Genomic DNA, 24,735 nt, shown 5'->3' with positions numbered 1-24,735 from the left:
TAAGCTTTTGCTGAACACTTTGAAAAATTGCTTTGAAAATCCTCCACTGTTTGTCAACTGTCCCACCATAAGGTCTTTCCTTCCAGTCTTACTTTAGCCAACTCTGCCCATATCCTATTGTAGTCTCCTTTGTTTAAGCACAGAACCTTGGTATTGGATTTTACCTTCACACTTTGCATCTGTATTCTAAATTCAATCATATTGTGATCGCTCCTTCCAAGAGAATCCCTAACTATAACATCATTAATTGTTCCTGTCTCATTACAGAGGACCAGATCCAGGATAGCTTGCTTCATCATCGGTTCCATTATATACTGTTCAAGAAAACTATCATGGATACATTCAATGAACTCCTCCTCAAGGCTACCCTGACCAACCTGATTTGACCAATCAACATGTAGATTAAAATCCCCCATGATAACTGCCATACATACCATTTTTACAGGCCTTAGTTATTTCTTTGTTTATCGCCTGCCCCAATGTGATATTATTATTTGGTGGCCAATAGACTACACCTTTCACTGACCCTCTCTTCTTAGAATTTCTAATTTCCATGCAAATGAATTCAAACCTATTCTTCATAGAGCCTATATCATCTCTCACCACCGCCCTGATGTTATCCTTAAATATCGGAGCTATATCACTTCCCTTATTTCCCTGCGTGTCCTTCCAAATAGTCTGATATCCCTGGATATTTAACTCCCATTCGTGACCGTCATACAACCACGTCTCTGCAATGGCTACTAAATCATTTTCATTTGCGATGATTTGTGCCATTAACTCATCCATTTTGTTAGGAATGCTACCAGCATTCAGCTAAAGTGCCCTTATGCTACATTTTATAGTTTTTTTTTTAAAATGAATTCCACTATCTCCAGTAGTAATATCTTCTGAGTTATCCTTCCTTTTTACATCTTTCATAGTCTGCTATGTAGTTAAACCGTCCAGCACACATGCTAACCTGCAGCTTTCCCCTCCCCCCCCCCCCCCCCCCCTCACTAGTTTACAGTCATAGTGACCACCCTGTTTTATCTTTTTTGCTAGGACACTGGTTCCAGATCAGTTCATGGAGACCGTCCCATTGGTACAGATTCCTCCTGATCCAAAGCTGATGTCAATCCCCAATGAAATGAACCCCTCTTTCCCACACTACTCCCTTAGCTACATGTTTACTTCCCTAATTTTCTTATCCCGAAGACAGTTTGCACATAACTCAAGGACCTGCTCTTTAATTTCGTTCCTAGTGCTTGCTAATCCCCAAATAGGTCCTCCATCCTAGCCTTGCCTACGTTGTTTGTCCCACTGTTTACCACAACAACTAGATCCTCCCTTTCCTGCTCCAATACCCTTTAAAGCCAGTCAGAGATGTCCTGCACCCTGGCACTGGGCAGGCAACATACCATATGGGACTCATGATTCTGGTTACAAAGGATACTATCTACCCCCTAATTAAAGAATTAGGGGGTAGATTAATTAAAGAATCCCCTACAACTACCACTTGAAGTGTTAGCACTATTTCACTCTCAAATTGCTGTCAGACCTGCTGTGCTTCTCCTGCATTCTCTGTTTTTGTGTTAAAGTCTGTATCTCTGGGACAGAAGGCCCGGGTTTATGTTCCATCGGCGCAAAGATAATATCAGAACATATCTGGACAGGGTGACTAAAAATATCAAAAAGATCTCCTCGTGCCATGTACTGGCAAGGAAAAATTCACTCCCTAATGACCTGGCTATGTTTAATTTCCTGAAACAATATTTTTTTAAAAATCATCTGATTATTACCTTGTCACTCTTATTTGCAAATACTAAGGGAAGGCAGTGACAGTCATCAATAAATTAGTAACCAGAACCCCAGGCTACTATCTTAGGACAAAAATTTGAATTCTCCCATGGCAGATACATTTTGTAAAAACAATTTATAATAAAATAGCTAGTCTAACGGGGAGCATGTAACCACTGTTGATTGTTGTAAAAACCCATCTGCTTCATTAAAGTTTTAGGGAAGGAAATTTATTATTCTTACCTGGTCTAGCCTACTTGTGAAGCAAGACCCACAGCAATTCAGGACGGGCCATAAATGTTGGCCTAGCCAGCAATGTCCATATCCTAACGAATTTTTTGTTAAAATGATGGCCATGTTTACTACATCACTACTGTGACTGCATTTCAAAAAGTACTTAATTGGTTCTAAAGCATTTTGACATGTTTGTCTTGAGGTTGTACATTGCAACAGGCATTGTAACACTCTTTCTTCCTTCTTTGTTTATCTGGTAGTGTATGAACTCTCTGTAATATTGTGGATGATATTGATCATTTATTTCTGGCTAGGTCTGGTATATAATGCCACATCCTGTCAAGTCAAATCAACTGTATGACCTGGAAATTTCAGTGTATATTTTTATCTCAGTTACTTTTCTCACATTTCTTCTTCCATGACACCAGTTGTATTTTATATTGTGCTTTTGTATGTATCAGTATGCTTTTTTCTTTGCCCCAGCTCTCTCTACAAAGGACCATTTTGGATCCTCTTTAAAGAAATTGTTTATCTTTAGTTTCACATCAAGCTCCGTGCCATGTTTAGGATTTCAGAACTCCAGAATTTATTGGAATCATTAATATGTGAATGAGCTCCAGTCCATTCATAAACACAGTTCAATTATAATTGCAAACTTGATGCCCTGAGAACTAATAGACTAATAATAGTAGCAAAATTGACATGTTTGCAGCTGGAAGAACTGAATGCCTTATCCTAGAAATTCAGGTTCAAACTAAACTTGAATAGTTTGAGTTAAGTTGTATGTAATTGCATCCATTCCAAGAGCTTTTTCTCTTACCCAGTGGTGAATTACTAAACTAATCTTGGAATATTACAGCATTAGATTTAGTTTAATAATTTAAGGGGCAGATTACAAGTTGTGATTTGATTTTAATCGTATTTGAGGTTTATTCTTCTTGGACTTCAAAACTTGTGGTTCTGGATTTTCTGATTAGCAGCAATCGTCAATGAATTGTCACCCCACATTTCCTGCTGAGATTGTGGAACCTCGCTTTCCCAGAACACAGTTGTAGTGACTATCAGGGAACTCATTCTGAGCACTCCCTTTATAACAGTGGCAACTGTACAGTTTCACAGTCCAATGTGAATATCAATGAAGTGTTTGTCAGTGACATTTGTGGTGTAAGCAGCAAAAGACTTCAGCAATTTACAAAGATTTATTGAAAATCCATAATGTAATACAAACATTAATATTCACATTTCTGTTATGGACCCTTTCCTTGTCCAGAAACCAACAATTCTTGGGGAAGAGCTCAGTGCTTAAATTCAAATGCCTAGTTAGTGTCACCTTAATCTCCTGTTTGAACCTCTTTCGGATGTGGACTTATAACTTTGACAAATAAATGAGTGAATTAATATGTAAATGGCAAGATGAATAGATGGTCGAGGTAAGTGAATATGGAGAATGAGTTGGCATATGGTAGGGCGATAACTTGGTATGTTATCAGGTACGCACGGTGGCAGATATGCGTAAATGCATTTGTGGGTCAGCATAGTAAGATAAGAATGAGAGGAGTAGTCAGGTCTGTTGAATGTTATTGATGCCCCGATTTGTGTGGTTGGCGTATAGTGTGGTCATATGGAGAACGGTTAGTTTGTGTCGACAGTTATTGGTTGTCAGAGGAAAGAAGAGAAGTTGAGGGAATAGTTGGTGAATTGGGAGCGGAGTTGTGGCGGGCATGTTGTGGTCATGGTTGTGGTGTGATTGATTGGCAACTTAGTTAACCATTAACCAGCTGTTCAACTAGGTTTTTGCTGTCCAGCATTTCCTGGATAATTATCCAGGTACGCTTTGGTAATCTTCCCAAAGTGACACATGCAAACAACATTCACTTTGCTTGTCAAAGTCATTAATATACGCTGTAAATAATTGTGATCCCAGCACTGATCTCTAGTTGCAGGTTCCCATTCCTTATCCCATTTCTGTCCTTTTAATTAGTCAATTCTCTATCCAGTGAAGCCCCTCCGTTGCAGCATTCAACAATTGTTAATTCCGGATGTTTTGATTCTGCTATTTTATCATTCCTATTCAGATTCAATGATTTAAAGTCTTCTAACACCAGCCTCAATTGTCTTTTGGTCGATTTAATCTGTTCTCTTTATCCTCCTGGCACACTTTGGTTGGCTCCAGAACTTATTTGCCTTTTTGAGTATGCTTTTAAGTCGTTATTGAATGTATTGACTGTCAATTTGCAGAAAAATCCCAAGATCTTTTAGCTTTCTGATTTACCTCGAACTATTTCAGGATCATTTGCTGAGTATCTTTGCTGTGCATTTCTTTCCATAATAGCTTTAACATGCCATCAACCTACCTCCTTAAGATACTTCCCTACTTCATTTGTGGTTTATGGTGAGATTCAATAGTGTCGTCTCTTGCAGTTTATCATTAATGAATTTAACAAGAGTTTTTGCAGAGATTTGATGTAAATTGCAAAAGTAGGACCCTGATTTTATCTCATTGACCCATTTATTTTAAGTCTGAGATCAATGAAAATCATTAAAACTTTCAACTTAATGGTTCCAAACTATAAATAAATTCATTCTGTTTTGATTATGTTTACATCTCTTGCAATTCTGACAATTTTGACTTTCTTCTAGATATTGCAATAGTGAAAAAACATTATCTTTTTTCCAATAAGTATAATGGATACTTGAAATCTGAAACAAAAACAATTTACTGTTTACAGCAACTTTGCCAGCATGTGCAGAGAGGGGAGTTAACTGTTTGAGCTGAATATGATTTCTGTCCCATCTAATTCCTCTTTACACTATTTTCTTTTTGATTGATTAGTTCATACATTTCAGTTTACACTTGTTTTGCGTGTTCTCGTTCATCCTGTATTTATCTTTGTCTTGCATCCTGAGCATTATGCCGTAATGGTGTTCCTTTAGGTCTTCATCAATTATTCAGGTTTTTAATTGTAATTAATTGTTAACAAAAATTTGCCACTCTGCCCATAATTCTGCATAATGTTTACTATCGAGCTATTTTAAAAAAAAGTTATCCTTCAAGCCTTTTAAAAAATATATATTATTCAAGCTAACAGTTTCTTGGATCACAGTATTCAACTTAGACAGCATTCCCTATGCCTCAAAAGTATCACCACCCATTGAGTCCCTGATGGATGGTGGTACTTCTGAGGTATAGGAAAAAGATACTTATATTGGTATGATACTTGGCATGACCAAGTCAGTACTAAATATGCAACCACTTTGTGGATTCTGTGATGCCACTTAATAAGCAAGTGCATTAAGTTAGATTTACAGAGTTTAGTTTTTAATTTCCTGGTTATTCCAATTTCATGTTTAACTGTTCAATGCACCTGTTACAATAACAATGCTGTTTTAATTTTTCATTTTTCTTCTCAGCCAAATTGTCTGTCGTGGTGGTCTGTAGCTTGCTGCAATGTTATTTTTAAACTTTTACTGTTAAAAAAATCTAATTTGTGTCTAAAATATTTGAGCATTGTGTCTAAATTTGTATTTTAAAATAATCCTACAATGTATTCCGGTTGGTAGCCCCAACTTGTGCAACTGAAATAACAGTAACCATTTCTGCTGCTTTTATCAAACTCAGTAATGAACAACTGCTGATTTGATTTCTTTTTGCGAACATGAACCCAACATAATTAAAGTCTCAAAATTTTTAAACATGCAAATAATAAATGAAATTTCCCAGTCGATTTATACAAACATATGACATAATTAAAAGAGGCAACATGTCTTTGATGTCAGAAACTGATTTTAATCCTGATTAAATTGATGGTATGAGCATCTCTCTGTGTTGTTGTTCACTCTTGTTCAACTGTACATAATGTAAATGTAATTTTATTCCAGTTCTCAGTGTGTTTAAGTCCTCAGAGTCCAATCACAAATCTCTCGAGTATATTTCTACTGTAGGTCCATTAGTGAATCTGTGAATTTGTTTCTTTAAGCCACCTGGACACTCAATCAGTAGTTTTTTTAAAAATCAGGCATATAGATATTGGCTGTAAGCAAAAATAAGTTAATACAGTGTAGAAAGAAGCCATTCGGCCCATTGAGTCTGCACCAACCCTCTGAAGAGAATCTCACCGAGACCCAGCCCACCACCCTATCCCTGTAGCTCCACTCTTACCTTGCATAGCCCTGGACAGTACAAGGCAATTTTAGCATGGCCAATCCACCTAACCTGCATATCTTTGCACTGTGGGAAGAAACCGAAGCACCAACGGAAACCCACACAGGCAGACACATAAGGGTGGAATCAAACCTCAGTATCTGGTACTATGAAACAGCAGTGCTAACCACTAAGCCACTGTACCGCTGTAAAAGTTGACAGGAATAGTTTGCTTTAACTTAACTGCAGTCAATGCTAGTGGATTCATTTGTCCACTGAGTTGTGGTTACCTGAACTGAAGTGTTTGTACAATACAAAGCTGCCTTTGCCCATTAAGTAACATTATTTTTACTAATGAAGTCATGGAAGCATACAGCACAGAAATAGATCCTTCGATCCAACTTGTCCATGCCGACCAAGTTTCCCAAATTAGACCAGTTCCATTTGCCTGTGTTTGGCTCATATCCCTTTAAACCTTTCCTATTCATGTACCTGTCCAATATCTTCTAATGCTGTGGTACCTGCACTACCACTTACTTTGACAGCTCACCTTAAAATGTGCCCTCTAGTTTTGAACTTTCCTCCCTTCCCCAAAGGGAAAAGACCTATGCTATTCACATTATCTGTGCCCCTCATGATTTTATAAACCTCTATAAGATCATCCGTTGATCTCCTACACTTCAGTGGAAAAAGTCCAGCCTATCTAGATTCTCCTCAAACCCAAACCCTTCAGTTCCAACAACATCCTTTTAAATCTTTCTGAACCTTCTCTGATTTAATAATACCCTTCCTATAGCAGGGCGACCAGAACTGTATACAGTACTCCAAAAGTAGGCTCACCAATACCCTATATTAGCAAGTACTTGTAGTAAATATAAGAATATATCAATTACTTGTCAGGTGAAATAATGACTCCTTTATGTTAAAATTAATTTTATTTATGATTTAGCAATTGAGCAACATTTTTGTTAATTTATGATTTGACTTTGAAGAAATAATTATCATTGCATTGTACTGAGTCTGTGACATTATCCCTCTTTTAGAATAGGGCATTTTTTGGTTGCTATGGCGTTTTGTTTCCATAGTAGCATCTGCCTGGAGCTTATAATAAAGGTCACAATGTCCAGTTGTTGCTTTTGTATAATTAGATCTGCCTAGCAGTTTGAATTTGCATATTCATTTATATTTGAACAATTATTAGGAACTTTTGTGGTAGCCAGTGCAGTCAATCTTTTTAACTTGAATCATCTGAATGTAAAAAATACATTTTAATTCAAAAATAGACCACAGATACTTGCCTTGAATTATTATTCAATGAAATAAGTTAAATTTGTACTTGAGTTTCATTGCAGTATTGTAATTCAGTACAATTAAAATCGTGAGTTACTATTTGGAGATTTATTTTTGATGAAAATGTGGTAAAACGTATGCTTTGAGGACAATAAGAGGTGCTGCACAAGGTACTAACTGTGGTATGGTTGGGTCAAATTCTTTTTTGAAATTAATGTTGATCATCAGTTAGTCTGTTATTTCCTATCACCTCCCATTAACTGACTCTGCCAGTGATAAGCAGGCTGAGAAAATGTTTGATTGACGTAAGGTTCTGGCTTTTCGTTGATTTGAATTGAACAGCTCTTTAAGGTTTGCTTTAAGTGATCTTGAATACCAAACTCTTGGTAGGTGACCATTAATTGTGAACATAAGCACTTTAATTCAAAACCTACAATTTTGAAAGATTTCTTTGGAACATCTGAACAAAAATAAAACTAGTTTTAATATAAATGAATAACCACTCCTTGAGTGAATTTTGTAGTTTTATACTGATGAAGCACTTATGCCTGAAACATCGATTCTCCTCCTCAGGCGTTGCCTGACCAATGCCACTTTTTGACTCTGATCTCCAGCATCTACAGTCCTCACTTTCTCATAGTTTTATACATGCACATGGAAGTATTATAGAATCTTAAGCAGCCAAATCTAGGTGGTTGCTTAATAAATAACATTGCACTGCATTCTTCCCTAAACCTGTGTTAAAGTTAGTCAGAAAATTCATAACCGTATAATTTATCTGATCCTGTATTGGTTAGACTCTCTGTGATGGAAAGCTCAGCTCAGGGTTGAAAAGGATACAGAGATACTAAGCGGTGGAGCTGCAGTGAGAATGGGTACAGATGGTTGGCCTTCAGTGTTGTAGATTTATAAAATAACAAGATTACGGAATGGTATGAAGCAAATTTGGATTTGATATGGTGAAACTCATCTCTTTAATTCCACAATTGTGGCTGAATGTTTGAGGAGGAAACACAAAGTGAAGAAAGTTCACTCCAGTTGTAGTTTCAGATCAAAGGCAAATTTAAATTTCTGCAAAGGAAGATTTTATTAATATTCAGGTGGAATGCTTGATTGCACTTACTTAGATGTTAAAATTTATTATTTCCCTGATCTGAAATCCTAAATGTAACAGATGAACTTAATTAATACAGTTTAGAATGGTAGAACAGTCCAGCAGAATAACTATGATCATTTACAAATGTAGCTCCAATGCAGGATTCTTTAAAAAAAAATCAAAAATGTTAGAATGGCCTTAAAGGTATGCTTGTGAATCATTTTTGAAGAAAATCTTAAGATGCTATGGAAAACAATGATTTATTGTGCTCAGTTTATTTTCAGAGATGTACTGAGATGAGTGCGACAAGTCAGTATAAGTTTGTAGTTAAGATGTTTCTTCTATTTGCTCACCCTACTTGGTAGTTTTTCAGCATCTAGAGTGCTCTGTAATTTTCCTACTGGTTCAGTAATATTTAAAGGAATAGGCCTTGTTCAGTGATTGACATGTCAGTTATTAACAGTAAATGATCTGCACAATATAATTTGAAGTATTCATTAGAACATAGAACATAAGAACTAGGAGCAGGAGTAGGCCATCTGGGCCCTCGAGCCTGTACTGCCATTCAGTAAGATCATGGCTGATTTTTTTGTGGCCAAAGCTCACTTACCTGCCTTCTCACCATAACTCTTAATTCCTTTATGTTCACAAAATTATCAAACTTACCTTTAAAAACATTTACTGACGAAGCCTCAACCACTTCACTGGGCAGGGAATTCCATAGATTCACAACCTTCTGGGTGAAGAAGTTCTTTCTCAATTCAGTTCTAAATTTGATCCCCCTAATTTTGAGGCTATGCCCTCTTGTTCTTGTTTCATCCGTCAGTGGAAACATCCTCTCTACTTCTATCATATCAATTCCCTTCATAATTTTATATGTTTCTCTAAGATCCACTCTCATTCTATCTAAATTCCAATGAATATAATCCCAGTCTACTCAATCTGTCCTCATAAGCCAACCCCCTCAACTCCAGAATCAACCTAGTGAACCTCCTATGCAGCCCATCTAGTGCCAGTACATTCTTTCTCAAGTTTGGAGACCAAAATTGCATGCAGTACACCAGGTGTGGCCTCACCAGCACCCTGTACAGCTGCAACATGACTTCCCTGCTTTTAAACTCAGTCCCTTTAACAATGAAGGACAAAATTCCATTTGCCGCCTTAATTACCTGTTGCACCTTCATCAGACCAGTCTTCTGTGATTCATGCACAAGGACAGTCAGGTCCCTCTACATAGCAGCATGCTGCAACTTTTTACCATTCATGTAATAGTCCTTTTTACTGTTATTCCTACCAACATGGATGACTTCACATTTATTAATATTGTACTCCAACTGCCAGACCTTTGCCCACTCACTTAATCTATCTATATCTCTTTGCAAAGTTTCACAGCCCTTTGCACACTTTGCTCTACCACTCATCTTATTGTCATCCGCAAACTTTGACACGCTACACGTGGTTCCCAACTCCAAATCATTTATGTAAATTGTGAATAATTCTAGTCCCAACACTGATCCCTGAGGCACATCACTAGTTATCAATTGCCAACCAGAAAAGCATTTATTTATCTCCACTCTTTGCTTTCTGTTAGTTAACCAATCCTCTGTTCATGCTAATACATTGCTATAATGTCATGCATCTTTATGTGCTGCGGCAGCCTTTTGTGCTCACCCTGTCAAATGCCTTTTGAACATCTAGTTACGTCACATTTACTTGTTGTCAACTGGCTTTAGTCTTTTGCTTCCCAGATCCCTTGTACCATGACTGTTCTGTCTGCTTTTACCTTTGTCTCTGTCCCTTAAATGCACCATCCCCCCAAAAGCAGTGCACAAAATTCCTGTGAAAACATTGTTAAAATTCTGAATTTTGCTTATGCTGTTATTTTAGACATTAGAAATTTTTATTGAATGGATGGGCAATAAAACCCAAAAGATTTGAATTTTTGGAAGAACCTGATGGTTGGATTGTGCAGGGAGAGAATTATTTTGAAGTAAAATGCAGCTAATATGCTATTGTGCAATGCAGACTTATAGTTTCTGTTTCTTTTGGGTTAGTTAATCATCTTGTGTTGAGGGAATGAATGTTATCAGGAAAATGTTGGTATTTTCTCTGTGGTTTTCAGTGCATGCGTATTCCAGAAAGTATTCATCATTCATCCTGTGATACATCCTGCATGCAGCATTTCCTGGTGATTTACAGGAAGTTATTTTTGAATTTTCTTGTGGTAAGGCAATCACTCATTACTGATATCAGATCCACAGTACTAGCAATTGGAGTCTGTCTTATTTCTCACTATCAACACAAAGCAGACCAATTTCAGAATAAATACAGTAAAACCTTATAATTAGTGTATTATAGTTAAATGATTTTAAAACTGGAACCCTGCACCTTACTGTCATTGTTATGCATTCTGTGTTTCTGTTTATTTTTAAACATTGACACATACAAATTATTTTCTTTGCATACATTACTGATAAAAGTTTTATGCAATTATGGCACAGTTTTCGTTTGTGTAATTGCTTTTCATAAGTGAGTCCATTTTTGCAGGAAATATTCCAAATAGAAATGTTTGAAATTGCTGTTAATAGACCATTTGAGGAACTATAAATCAGCACTCCAATCTGGATTCGGATGACAGTGATGAATTATTCGATCTTCACCTTCACAACTTTGGAGTTACAACATAATCAATCCTGGAAACCTCTGTCCTTCTAACTTATTCTGTCGAATTATGTCACATGTATATTACAAAACGCTTGCTATTAGTATATAGCCACCACTCTAATTTGACCCATAACCCATTTTTAATAAAAGGTACCCTTGATGCATGATTTAACAATCATAAGTCACTTATGACCATAAAGAACATTTTCAATTTTTTCAATATTCTAGCTGGATAATTAAAGCCTTAAAATTGGAGCACCATATTTAAATCCACATTGCTTATATTGCTTCTTCAAAATCATTAGAAAAATCACTTGAATGTCCCCATTGTTATTTTCTCTACTATTTAATATTAAACTGAAATGGTTGCTTTATTTAAGATAGCCCTAAATACTTTACAACTTCAGATTTAATCTTTGCTGTCCTCTATCATGTTTGGTGCCATCTTCAATTTTGCAAGGCCACATTGAGTACATTTTAGCCTACCTGGCATATAACTGCCACTGATCTGATTAGATCACATGAAACATTATTGGGCCTCTTTGTCTTCTTTCAAACTGCCCAGGACTTCAAAACTGTTCAGCAGTGATAACCTGGCTTCTTTTGTCTATTACCAGTAAATATCTTAAGCCCTTCTCCCTTACCACTGTCACTCTGGGCACCAGCACATGTAAAGACTTCATTGAAATACTTCTCACTAAGATAGGCAGCTGAATAGAACGTTGCTTCTCCACTTTCCCATACTCTCCCCATGCCCTTTCCAAGCTTACCTTACCAGTAAAACCTATCCTCTCTTTCAAAAGCACTGCCTTTTCAAAAAGACTTACCTTTGACTCTCTCGTTCTCCATCATATGAATCCTTCTCTCCAGGTTTTCATCCCTACCTCAGTATTCGCGATCCACAAATTAGAGTACAATTTGATTTGAAACAGGGACTTCTGGAATTTTGAGTCAACAATGATGAACAGTTTGGTGATTCATTTCAAAGCTAGGAAGACAAATGATTTGGAGGGAAACTTGCAGGAAGATGTGTTCCACTGCATTTTTCCTGCTGGATAGTAGAGGTAATGGGTTAAAGAAGAGACGCTTCTTCATCTTCCTTACTTTCTTTAGAAGCTTCAATCACACCAAGCTGCTTCAATCCCTCTTATCCATTATCTGTCTGGAAAGAACTTGATTCTAACCTTAACCTTGCATCACCAGGAAAAGCTTATTTTTCTGTATCATGTCATCCACTTTAGAGTCCATGAATAGTCTGTCTTGACCACCTCCACATTTTTGTCTAAATGCTGCTGCTGAGTGATGCCATTTGAACATTTGGGCTCAGGTTCCATATGTATTCTCCATATCACATAGTTGTTCATCTTAGATTAGATTACTTACAGTGTGGAAACAGGCCCTTCGGCCCAACAAGTCCACACCGCCCCGCCGAAGCGCAACCCACCCCTACATTTACCCCTTCACCTAACACTATGGTTTAGCGTGGCCAATCCACCTAACCTGCACATTTGTGGGAGGAAACTGGAGCACCTGGAGGAAACCCACACAGTCACGGGGCGAATGTCACACAGAGTTGTCTGAAGTGGGAATTGAACCCGGGTCTCTGGTGTTGTGAGGCAGCAGCGCTAACCACTGTGCCACCGTGCCACCCACACTTGGCTAGTACTTTGTTTCTTGTAAAGCTTCTTGTTTATAGGCAACGTTTCAACTGTGCAGAGTTGGGTGAGTTATATTTCCTCCACTTAATCTCAGAAGCTGAAGCTGCCATTTATGTCTCTATTATCTTTTCACTTTTTTCACCCTACCCATGGCCACTGTCTCAGGTCAGTGAAGACTTTTTGTAGTTTTGTTGCCTTATTTAATTTGACTTTAATTTTGAAACCCATATCCTGTTTATTACAAATCCTTCTACTTTTACCTTCATAAACCTACCCACTGTTTTGCATTTTCTGTTGAATTATAGAATTACGAAGTATAGTCAGTTCTTCTATAACAGAGTAGTTCCGTTCTCGTGCAACCCCATGTTATAAGAAAATTGCATAATAGCAGCACCATTTAAACTAATGGGGTCTGGAATCTCATTAAAACTAATAGACACAATCATGAACTTTTAATGTATTCTCCAATTCGTCAATCATGAATTAGAGTAAACGAAATATGCATTATAGCAAAATGACCTGTAGTTACTGACAGGACAATAGACAATAGGTGCAGGAGTAGTCCATTCTGCCCTTCGAGCCTGCACCACCATTCAATATGTGTTGTTGGAAAAGCGCAGCTGGTCAGGCAGCATCCAAGGAACAGGAGAATCGACGTTTCGGGCATCAGCCCTTCTTCAGGAATGAAGAAGGGCTGATGCCCGAAACGTCGATTCTCCTGTTCCTTGGATGCTGCCTAACCTGCTGCGATTTTCCAGCAACACATTTTCAGCTCTGCTCTCCAGCATCTGCAGTCCTCACTTTCTCCACCATTCAATATGATCATGGCTGATCATCCTTAATCAGTATCCTGATCAGTATCAGTTATCTCCATAACCCTTGATTCCACAATCCTTGAGAGCTCTGTCCAACTCTTTCTTAAATGAATCCAGAGACTGGGCCTCCACTGCCCTCTGGGGCAGAGCATTCCACACAGCCACCACTCTCTGGGTGAAGAAGTTTCTCCTCATCTCTGTCCTAAATGGTCTACCCCGTATTTTTAAACTGTGTCCTCTGGTTCGGCACTCACCCATCAGCAGAAACATGTTTCCTGCCTCCAGAGTGTCCAATCCTTTAATAATCTTATATGTCTCCATCAGATCCCCTCTCAGTCTTCTAAACTCAAGGGTATACAAGCCCAGTCGCTCCAGTCTTTCAGTGTAAGGTAATCCCGCCATTCCAGGAATTGACCTCGTGAACCTACGCTGCACTCCCTCAATAGCCAGAATGTCTTTCCTCAAACTTGGAGACCAGAGCTCCACACAGTACTCCAGGTGTGGTCTCACCAGGGCCTTGTACAGCTGCAGAAGAACCTCTTTGCTTCTATACTCAATCCCTCTTGTTATGAAGGCCAGCATGATATTAGCCTTCTTCACTACCTGCATGCTTACCTTCATTGACTGGTGTACAAGAACAACCAGATCTCTCTGTACTGCCCATTTACATAAATTGATTCCATTTAGGTAGTAATCTGCCTTCCTGTTCTTGCCACCAAAGTGGATAACCATACATTTATCCACATTAAACTGCATCTGCCATGCATCTGACCACTCATCTAACCTGTTCAGGTTACCCTGTAATCTCCTAACAACCTCATCACATTTCACCCTGCCACCCAGCTTAGTATCATCAGCAAATTTGGTAATGTTATTACTAATACCATCTTCTATATCATTAACATATATTGTAAAAAGCTGCAGTACCCCACTGGTCGCTGCCTGCCATTCCGAAATGGAGCCATTTATCACTACTCTTTGTTTCCTATCAGCCAACCAGCTTTCAATCTAAGTTAGTACTTTGCCCCCAATACTATGTGCCCTAATATTGCACACTAACCTCCTATGTGGGACTTTATCAAAAGCTTTCTGAAAGTCCAGGTACACTACATCTACTGGATCTCCCTCATCCATCTTCAGAGTTACATCCTCAAAAAATTCCAGAAGATTAGTCAAGCATGATTTCACCTTCATAAATCCATGCTGACTCTGACCTATCCTGTTACTACTATCCAGATGAGTCGTAATTTCATCCTTTATAATAGACTGCAGCATCTTTCCCACCACTGAGGTCAGACTAACTGGTCTATAATTTCCTGTTTTCTCTCTCCCGCCTTTCTTAAAAAGTGATGCAACATTAGCCACCCTCCAATCCGCAGGAACTGATCCCGAATCTATCGAACTTTGGAAAATAATCACCAAAGCATCCACAATTTCTCAAGCCACCTCCTTCAGTACCCTGGGATGTAGACCATCAGGCCCTGGGGACTTATCAACCTTCAGACCTAACAGTCTCTCCAATACCAATTCCTGGCAAATATAAATTCCCTTAAGTTCAGGTCCTTCAACCACTATTACCTCAGGGAGATTGCTTGTGTCTTCCCCAGTCGAACACAGATCTGAAGTACCAATTCAATTCTTCTGCCATTTCTTTGTTCCCCGTAATATGTTCCCCTGTTTCTGTCTTCAAGGGCCCAATTTTAGTCTTAACCATTTTTTTGCCTTTCACATACCTAAAAAAACTTTTACTATCCTCCTTTATATTATTGGCCAGTTTACCTTCGTACCTCATTTTTTCTCTGCGTATTTCCTTCTTAGTAATCCTCTGTTGTTCTTTAAAAGCTTCCCAGTCCTCTGTTTTTCCACTTATCTTTGCTATGTTATACTTTTTCCCTTTTAAATTTATATGTTTCTTAACTTCCCTCATCAGCCACGGCCACCCATGCCTCCTCCTAGGATCTTTCTTCCATTTTGGAATGAACTGATCCTGCGACTTCTGCATTATACACAGAAATATTCGCCATTGTTCCTCCACTGTCATCCCTGCTAAGGTATTGCACCATTGAACTTTGGCCAGCTCCTCCCTCATAGCTCCATAGTTCCCTTTATTCAACAGAAATATTGTCACTTCCGATTGTACCCTCTCCCTCTCAAATTGCAGATTGAAGCTTATTGTATTATGGTCACTACTTCCCAATGGCTCCTTCACTTCGAGGTCCCTGACCAATTCTGGTTCGTTGCACAATACCAGATCCAGAATTGCTTTCTCCTTGATCGGCTCCAGCACCAGCTGTTCTAAGAATCGATCTCTGAGGCACTCCACAAAGTCTCTTTCTTGACGTCCAATACCATCCTGATTCTCCCAGTCTACCTGCATGTTGAAATTCCCCATAACAACTGTAGTAACATCTTTACGACCGACCAATTTCAGCTCCTGATTTAACTTACATCCGACATCCAGACTACTGTTTGGGGGCCTGTGGATAACTCCCAAGAGGGTCTTTTTGCCCTTAGTATTTCTCAGCTCTATCCACGCTGACTCTTACCTCCCCTGATTCTAGGTCCCCCTGCGCAAGGGACTGAATATCATCCCTTACCAACAGGGCCACCCCACCCCCTCTGCCCGTCAGTCTGTCCTTACGATAGCATGTGTAGCCTTGAATATTCATTTCCCAGGCCCTGTCCATTTGAAGCCACGTCTCAGTTATCCCCACAATTTCGTATCTGCCAATTTCCAAAAGAGCCTCAAGCTCATCCATCTTATTTCTAATGCTTCGTGCATTCATGTATAGTATTTTTAATTTGTTACTGCCCTCACCCTTCCCATAACTCCTATTTCACTCAACCTTACAGCATGATCCCTTTGAGTTTTCTGCCTCATTGATACAGTTGTCTTTCTTGACTTCCCTCGTTCTAACTTTCCCTCCAATTTCCTTCTTAAACATCCAGTTTGTCCCCTCTCCCCCCGCTACTTAGTTTAAACATAGCCGTGTTGCAGTAGCAAACCTGCCTGCCAGAATGCTGGTCCCTAACCTATTAAGGTGCAAACCGTCTCTCTCGTAGAATTTATGCTTACCACAAAACACACCCCAGTGATCCAGAATTTAAATCCTTGCTTCCTGCACTAGTTCCCCAGCCACACGTTCAAGTCCATTATCTCCCTGTTTCTGGCCTCACCAGCCCAAGGAATTGGAAGCAAACCAGAGATAACCACCTTGGACATCCTGCTTTTCAGCCTTCTTCCTAGTTCTCTGAAGTCCCGTGTAGTATGTTCCTCCTCTTCTTCCCGACATCATTTGTGCCAACATGTACCACCACCTCTGGCTCTTCACCTTCATCCTTGAGGATTTCCTGCACTCTGTCTGTGATGTCTTTAACCCTGTCCCCAGGAAGGCCACACACCATCCTTAAGTCCTGTCTGCGGCCACAAAACCCCGGTCAGTTCCTCTCACTATGGAGTCCCCTATTACCACGGCTCTGTGCGATGTCCGACTCTTCCGCTCTGTCTCCACGCCAACTTTGGATTGACAGACCTGGCCATCTCGCGGTGCCTTTCAGCCCTTGGAGCTGTGCCAGTTCTTTGCAAGAATATTTAACTAGTTTCATTCCCTAGTCATCTCTCTATAGCCCCAAAGTATTTTCCCCCTCTTGAATTCCTTTTCTCCAATTCCATGTTGAAAGCACTTTCAGGCAGTGCATTTCACCTTGTAACTGATGTGTAAAAGCATTTCTCCTCATGTTCTCTACGGTTCTTTTGGCAGTCACCTTAAAACTGGTGTGCTCTTGGCCCTGCTGTGGCAAAGGGAACAATTTTCTCTGCATATTCTGTCTCAATCCCCATGATTTTGAGCACCTTTATCAAATCCACACTCAGCCTCTTCTAAGAACAACCTCATTCTTGGAAAAATCTTAATCTTTCTAAAGTCGTGTGCCTCTAACTGTACACCAGAGTTGAACCACTATTTTGTTAATTAATCATATCAATACTTTATTTTGTACTCTTTAGCTCTTTTTATAAAGCTCAGGATCTGGTATGCTTTTTTTAGAAGTGTTTAGTACTTTGTAAATTTATTTTTTTAAATCAAAAGTTGCAAATTGTTTCCCAGTCCTGGCTGAGGAGAACTCAGCTGTGAGCATATTCTGTAGAAATATTAGTGCCTAAATTTCTTCCATGGTTGATATATGAACATCAGAACTAATTAAACATATGAATATTTAGGTTAAACTTAGTTCTTAGAAGAAAGTGAGGACTGCAGATGCTGGAGATCAGAGTCGAGAGTGTATGCTGGAAAAGCACAGCCAGTCAGGCAGCATCTATGGAGCAGGAGAATTGGCGTTTCGGGCATAAGCCCTTCATCAGGAATAAGGCTTGTTGGCCAAGAGGGCTGAGTGTTAGATGGGAGTGGGGTGGGGCTGGGGGCAAGGTAGCTGAGAGTGTGATAGGTTCGTAGATAAACTCCAAATTATTTAGATTAGATTAGATTCCCCACAGTATGGAAACAGGCCCTTCGGACCAACAAGTCCATACCAGCCCTCTGAAGAGTAACCCACCCAGACCCATTCCCCTACCCTGCATTTACCCCTGACTAACACACCAAACACTATGGCAATTTAGCATGGCCAATTCACCTAACCTGCACATCTTTGGACTGTGAGAAGAAACCGAAGCACCTGAAGGAAACCCACGCAGACACTGGGAGAATGTCAAACTCCAGTCACTTCGCCTCCATGTTATTGTGTTGCTTCAAACTTTAATTAGCCTTTGTCCTCTCTCGTACCTTTAGCATAGGCAAGTTTTTAACAAATTCTTTTGTATTCTTGGCTATAACTTGTGTTTTTTCAAGATGTATATGATGTAATTATTGAAGTATTTTTTCATGTATGTTGGTGTTTTCTTGTCAAACACAGAACATAAATCTAACAAACAGAAAAATATCTATTTTGTGCTGTGATTTCCATGCTTACATTCTGTGCATTTTGAGGGAAAATTCAAAGATGCCAATGTAGTAAATAGAACCTAATGTTGCATTTTGAGATATTGGCAAACTTGCTCTTGTACTGACTGACATGACTTTAAGAAAATCTTTGAAGATGTTGTGAACCATGTATTTTCTCCAGTGCGTCATTAAGGATAAAATTCAAGCAGTAAGTGAAAATGCCACCTGCAGAAAAGTTATGAATCACAGCTGTCATTCTAAACCTACAAGTGAGCATGCATCTTGACAAAATACGAATTAACATATTTTACCTCACGGTATAGCTAATATTCTGGAGAGTGTTCATTGCATTCAAATAACATTGACTTCATGTTTGTAAACCCTGGCATTCGATCCTAAAGGCATTGATATATTAACTTTGTGAAAATTAGCAAATAAAAATATAATCTTATGGATGAAAAGCTTTTAGGGGCAGATGTATGCTCTGTTAAGCTGTGCATCAAGAAACGATTGGTACTGTATAATATTTAAAATGAATGCAGTGCTTATAATTTGTTGCAGACTGGTTCACTGACACTGACTGCTTCATTATATTAAAATCAATTTTAGAGGTATCACTGGGTTCCTTTTAAAATTGAACATATTTATGAATGCCTGTGCTTTGTCTGTCAGCCTATTTACTCAATAATACCTCTATTGCAGCAGCAGCTGCACTATTTGAAATACAGAAAAGCATCTTTACTTTAAAAAGAACAGTTGTTTAAGGTTTCAAAATAGATATGAATTGTTTTTGTTTGTATTCTCAAAGAAGCTATGGGTCACCTTATTTTGGGCGTTTTACAGATCATTTTGGAAAGAGGCAGCATTCTTCTGGTTATCAATAATTACATCATTTTAGATTCTGGATATTATTTTATCACTTCAGTTGTGGAATATGAAATTTGACTGTTTTAAAGTGAAGGTTCTTTTTAATGCAAAATACATGTATTTTCTCTATGAGAAAGACTTGGTGTTCGTATATTGCTTTTTATGTCTTCTGTTTTCCTAAAAGCACTATATAACCAATTCATTACTTTTTATTTACAAAATTACTCTAAGAATGTAGTCACTTTTGAAGCAAATGCAGCAGCTAATTTGTATTTAGTGGAATTCTACAAATAGCATATGGAATGTAGTTAGATAAATTGTTTTGACTAAGTTGATGGAATGATTAAAATTAATCAGATCAGTGAGAGAACACCCCTATTTTACTTTGAATAATATTAAAATCCTTTGTATCCTGATGAACAAGGTTTAATGTCTTCAATCAACAATGCAGCATTATCCCTCAACTGGAGTGAACTGTCAGCCTAGTTGATTTGCTCAAAAACCAATAACGTACAACCTTCTGACTCATCAGCAATAGTGCTGCCATTGAACCACTTGAGGCGATCAACATGTTTTTGCATGCAGCTCAGAACCATCTAATCATCTAAGCTGCTTCCGCTACCATATATGACCAATTTGTAAAATTCACTCACTGTGAAAATTCTAGAATTTGGCCAGATTCAGTGATGTTGGACACCACCAAACATCATTATAAAACCCAGATCCAATCTCTGACCATAAATTCACTGTTGATTCCAAGTAGCATGCTGGTTTGAGTTCAGAATTTTAGTTTATGTATTTCAATTGTCAAGCGAGACCCTCGGGTAAATCCAAAAGTCAACCTTCGAGAAGACTTCAGACTAAGAAATCTTCCTAAATTTGAGCTAATACAAAGCCCTTTAACACCCAAATGTTGTTTAATATATTCTTCCAGTTAATAGCTTGTGAGGCCATCTCAATATAGCTGAATAAAGTAAACTAAAGTATCAGTTGTTAGAATTCTGGCATGTTTTTCATCTTTGCAATTGTTGAAATTGGAGCTATGGTTCTAGAAGATGGTCTTGTTCTACATACACCACACTTTTATGCATCAATTGGTTGTACATCTTATACTGAAATGGTATATTCTTTCAGCATTTAATAAATATTTGCAGTAGAAATGTTTGGATTATGTTTTACTCTTTTGAAAAAAAAACAGGGACAATAAGTTACATTCACCAATTATTTGGAATAATAATTCTAAACCATTCGTCTTTATTCCGTTCTGCAGCATTTCAGTTCTGTGACATTTTATCTATTTTCATTTGAAGTTGCACTTTTTATATTCAGTTCAAATGAAAATAAGTAATATTAAATAAACTAATATATTCTTGTCAAGCTGAATTACATGCACAGTATGTAAAATAATCAAGAGGGCAGAGATAGCACAGGTAGTATTATGTAGATTTCATGAGTTGTTAGAAAAAGGTGTAATGCCAGAAGGCAGGCAGATAGTAATGTTTGTATTTAAGAAAGAAGCTGGAATTTATCAAGGAAACATTGGACTAGTCTTTTTAATATTAGTAGTAAGCAAAATAATAGAATCCCAAATCAACAAATAAAAGAGGAACAGCTAGAGGCTGAAAAGTGAGTATGAAGTTTGAGACACAAAGTTTTATCAGGCTAACCTGGTTTATTTTTGTGAAGGTAACTGAGAGAGCAGTGAAGAATGCTATGGTTGATATAATTTACCTAAATTTCAAAACACCTTTTGAGGAATCTTATAATGGGCTATTCAGATCAGACCACGTAAAGTAAGGGGCATGGAGCAGAATGGACATCTATTCATGTACTTTTCTAAATATGTTTTAAACCCATATCTACCACTCCCTCTGGAAGTTAATTCCATACACAAATCATGCTCTGTGTAAAATAATTGCCCTCATGCCTTTTTAAAATCTTTCTCCTTTCACCTTAAAAATATGCCCCCGTTTTGAAATTTCTCACCCTGGAGAAAAGATACCTGTCACTCATCTTATCTATACCCCTTATGATATTATGAACCTCTGTAAGGTCAACCCATAACCTCCTATACTCCAATCGAAAAAGTCCCAGCCTTTCCTTATAACACAAACCGTCCATTCCCAACAACATGCTGATAATTTTTTTTCTGAACCCTCTCCAGCTTAATAATATCCTTCCTGTACAAGGCAACCAGAACTGGACACAGTACCCCAGAAGAAGTGTGGTGTATTATGTCTTGTAAGAAAAACAAAGTGATGACTTTAAGGAAATAGAAGTCTTAAGTAGAGTAGAAAAGCAAAGAGTTCTGCAAGCATAGACATAAGTCACTAAAAAATAGAGGTGAAAAAGTTATTAAGGCCATTTAAGAAAAAAAACAAAAACTAAAGTTTATTTCTAAAGGTCGAGAGTTGAAAAGAAAATAAATTATACTAAATTTATTTCAAATCTTGGTTAGACCACTCGTGGAGTACTGTGTGAAGTTCCAATAACCATATGATTAAAAGGAAATTGAGACAGTAGAGCAGCTACAAAAATTAATGACTAGGATAGTATTACGTACATTTTTGCATCTCTATCAGGAAAGAATATAAAAGACTTGGTCTCTTTTTCTCCTCAAAAGTCAAACTGAGAGATGACCTCATAAAACTTTTGACAGTGGTTTCATTTGTAGGGAAGAGCAAGATTAGACACCTTAATGTCAGATAGTCACCAAGAAATCAAAGAAAGGACTTGGAAGAACTAATTTATGCAGAGACTAGTAAGGAAGTGGAACTCATTACCATAGGAAATTGATGAGGCGAATAGTACAGATGAATTTAAGTGAGACTGGTGAATGAAATAGAAGGTTGTGTTTGTTGTTAATGGGGTAATTGAATGAAGTGTACGTACTGGTGTGGGCTGAATGGCTTTGCTTCAGGTTATACATTACGTTGAATTCTGTTTCATATAGAGCTTTTGCCTTATTTTCAGAATTACATTTGCAGTAAGAATGAAAATTAATGCAAAGCAGGGATGAGATGCAAAATTGTGTATAAATATTGTCTTGAATCAGTATTATTTCTGATTATTCAAATTAGTCAATTTAGTAACCATTGAGCCATGAGTCATCTAATTATTTTGAACTTGAGGTGCCCAGTTCTGACATGCTAAATTTTCTGACCTGTTGCTTTTTATTGACTGTTGCAAATCTGAGTATTTAGTGACCCCCAGTGGTGAAGTGGAGATTTGCACTACTAGCCAGATTTTAATCAAGTTTCTGTGGCAGCCCTCAATCATATTACATTCATAAATGATTGAAATAACTTTTCATGTATTTACTGGAAATAAGGTTATTAAACAGAACACATGGAATTGATTTAAAACTCCTTTATTATTTACGAATTCTGTTGGCAGTCATTGTAATTCACTTAATGAATGACCGCTTCGGAAAAGAATCAAAAAGTTCTCATTGCTTGTGAATCAGTAACTTAATGTGAGTTGTTATATTTGGAAAAGGGATAAAAGTTTGAAGGAAAAATGATCTTGAATTTCATATTTTGTCTTGCAGTGTTGTGTGCAAAAAGTCTGGCTAAGAAGGATTTCTTCAGTAAGTATTACATTTTGTATTCTATAATTTGTGAAGATAAAGAGTAGAGGGCTGACTCCTCAATTATGATATATTTGGGTCCCATTTCATTACACTTAATTGGATTATGAGAGAAAGTTAGCTAGAAATAGAAAAACAGACAGGAAGAATCTCTGTAAATATTTTAAAAAGAAAAAAAATGACCAATTATGTATTCTTTGTAAAGAAATTGAGACTGGAGAATTAATAACGCAACATATGGAAATAGGCAATTAATTGAATTGTTATTTTGTGGCAGTCATCACTATATACAGAACAACCTCGATTATCCAAACAAGATCTGAAGGCCTCAATGCTTGGGTAAACTGTGTTATCTGAACATTCGATTATCCGAAAAAATATTCCCCACCCATGTTGTTCAGATAATCTAAGTTGCCTTGTATTTTATATCCAAGAAATAGCAATAAATTGGGAAATGGAAACAAGGGAGGAAGTCAGGAAATTTGCAATCACCAGAGATGTGATACTGAGCAGATTGTTGGATATGTGGGCTGACAAGTGCCAATGATGGGCTTCATCATTGAGTCTCAAAAGAATGGCTGTTGAGATAATGGATGCATTGGTTTTAATTTTCCAAAACTCTGGGATAGTTCCATTAGATTTTAAGAGAGTAAATTTAGTTCCTTTTCAAAAAGGAAGACAGGATGCAGGAAACTACAAGTCACTTAGATTAATATCTGTCATTAGGAAAACATTATAAGCTATTATTGAGGTTATAGCAGGACACATAGATGAGTTCAAGGTAATTGGGCCGAATCAACATGGTTTTGTTAAAGAGACTCAAGTTTAACCAATCTCTTTGAATTCTTTGTTCTAGAGAAAGGGGAACTTGTGGATGTATTGTTATTAGATTTCCAGAATATATAATAATGTGTCAAATCTAAGGATGTATGTGGAAAATAAAAGCTTATTATATAGGTAGTAGCTTATGGGCATGGATAAAAGATTGTCTGGCTAACAGGAAGCAGAGAGTAAGCATTTGTTTTTAGTTTGGCAAGATGTCACAAATATCAGTGCTGGGACCTCAACTATTTACAACTTATATAAATAACCTGAATAAAGGAAGAGGAGAAATAGTTGCCAAATTTGCCAAAGCCACACAATTATGTTGGAAAGTTACGTTGTGGAGGATATTAGGTGGCTCCAAAATGATATAAATTGGTTAAATGAGTAGGCATAGATATGAAAAATGGAAGATAAAGTGGGAAAACATGAAGTTTTTCATTTTGGCAAGAAGGATTTAAAAAGCACATTATCTACCCAGTGAGAGATTGAAGAGCAGAGTTGTGAAGTTTCCTCATGCGTGAATATAAAAGGTTAGTATGCAAGTAAAGCAAATATTTAGGAAAGCTAATAGAATGTTATTTAGAGAAAGGGAATTGAGTGCAGAATGCTTCAGTTACGTAGGACATTGGTGAGGTCACATCTGAAGTACTTTATACATGGTCACCTTCTTTAAAGGAGTGCTGTAAGCTGTTCAGAGACAGTTTACCAGGCTAATATCTGGAATGAGCAGGTTGTCTTATGAGGAAAGATTCGACAGGCTCCACTTGTAACCATGTGTTAAGAAGAGCAGGAGGTGACTTAAAACACGTAAGATGGTGAGGAGACTTGACAACAGCTGAA

General features: G+C 37.7%; 1 protein-coding gene across 3 annotated transcripts in view; it reads left to right on the top strand.

The window, feature by feature from the left end:
• Nucleotides 1-24,735, top strand: part of smurf1 (SMAD specific E3 ubiquitin protein ligase 1) — a 132,674-nt gene that overhangs the window by 25,752 nt on the left and 82,187 nt on the right. For all 3 annotated transcript variants that reach the window (XM_072559320.1, XM_072559319.1, XM_072559321.1), the window contains one exon: nucleotides 23,032-23,070. In XM_072559320.1, coding sequence (XP_072415421.1) covers nucleotides 23,032-23,070 — 39 coding nt within the window. Of the gene's footprint in view, nucleotides 1-23,031; nucleotides 23,071-24,735 lie in introns of those variants that run through there.

The sequence above is a fragment of the Chiloscyllium punctatum genome, chromosome 40 (genome assembly GCF_047496795.1).
Source record: "Chiloscyllium punctatum isolate Juve2018m chromosome 40, sChiPun1.3, whole genome shotgun sequence".
NCBI classification, from domain to species: Eukaryota; Metazoa; Chordata; class Chondrichthyes; order Orectolobiformes; family Hemiscylliidae; genus Chiloscyllium; species Chiloscyllium punctatum.
This window is presented reverse-complemented; position numbering and strand designations above follow the sequence as displayed.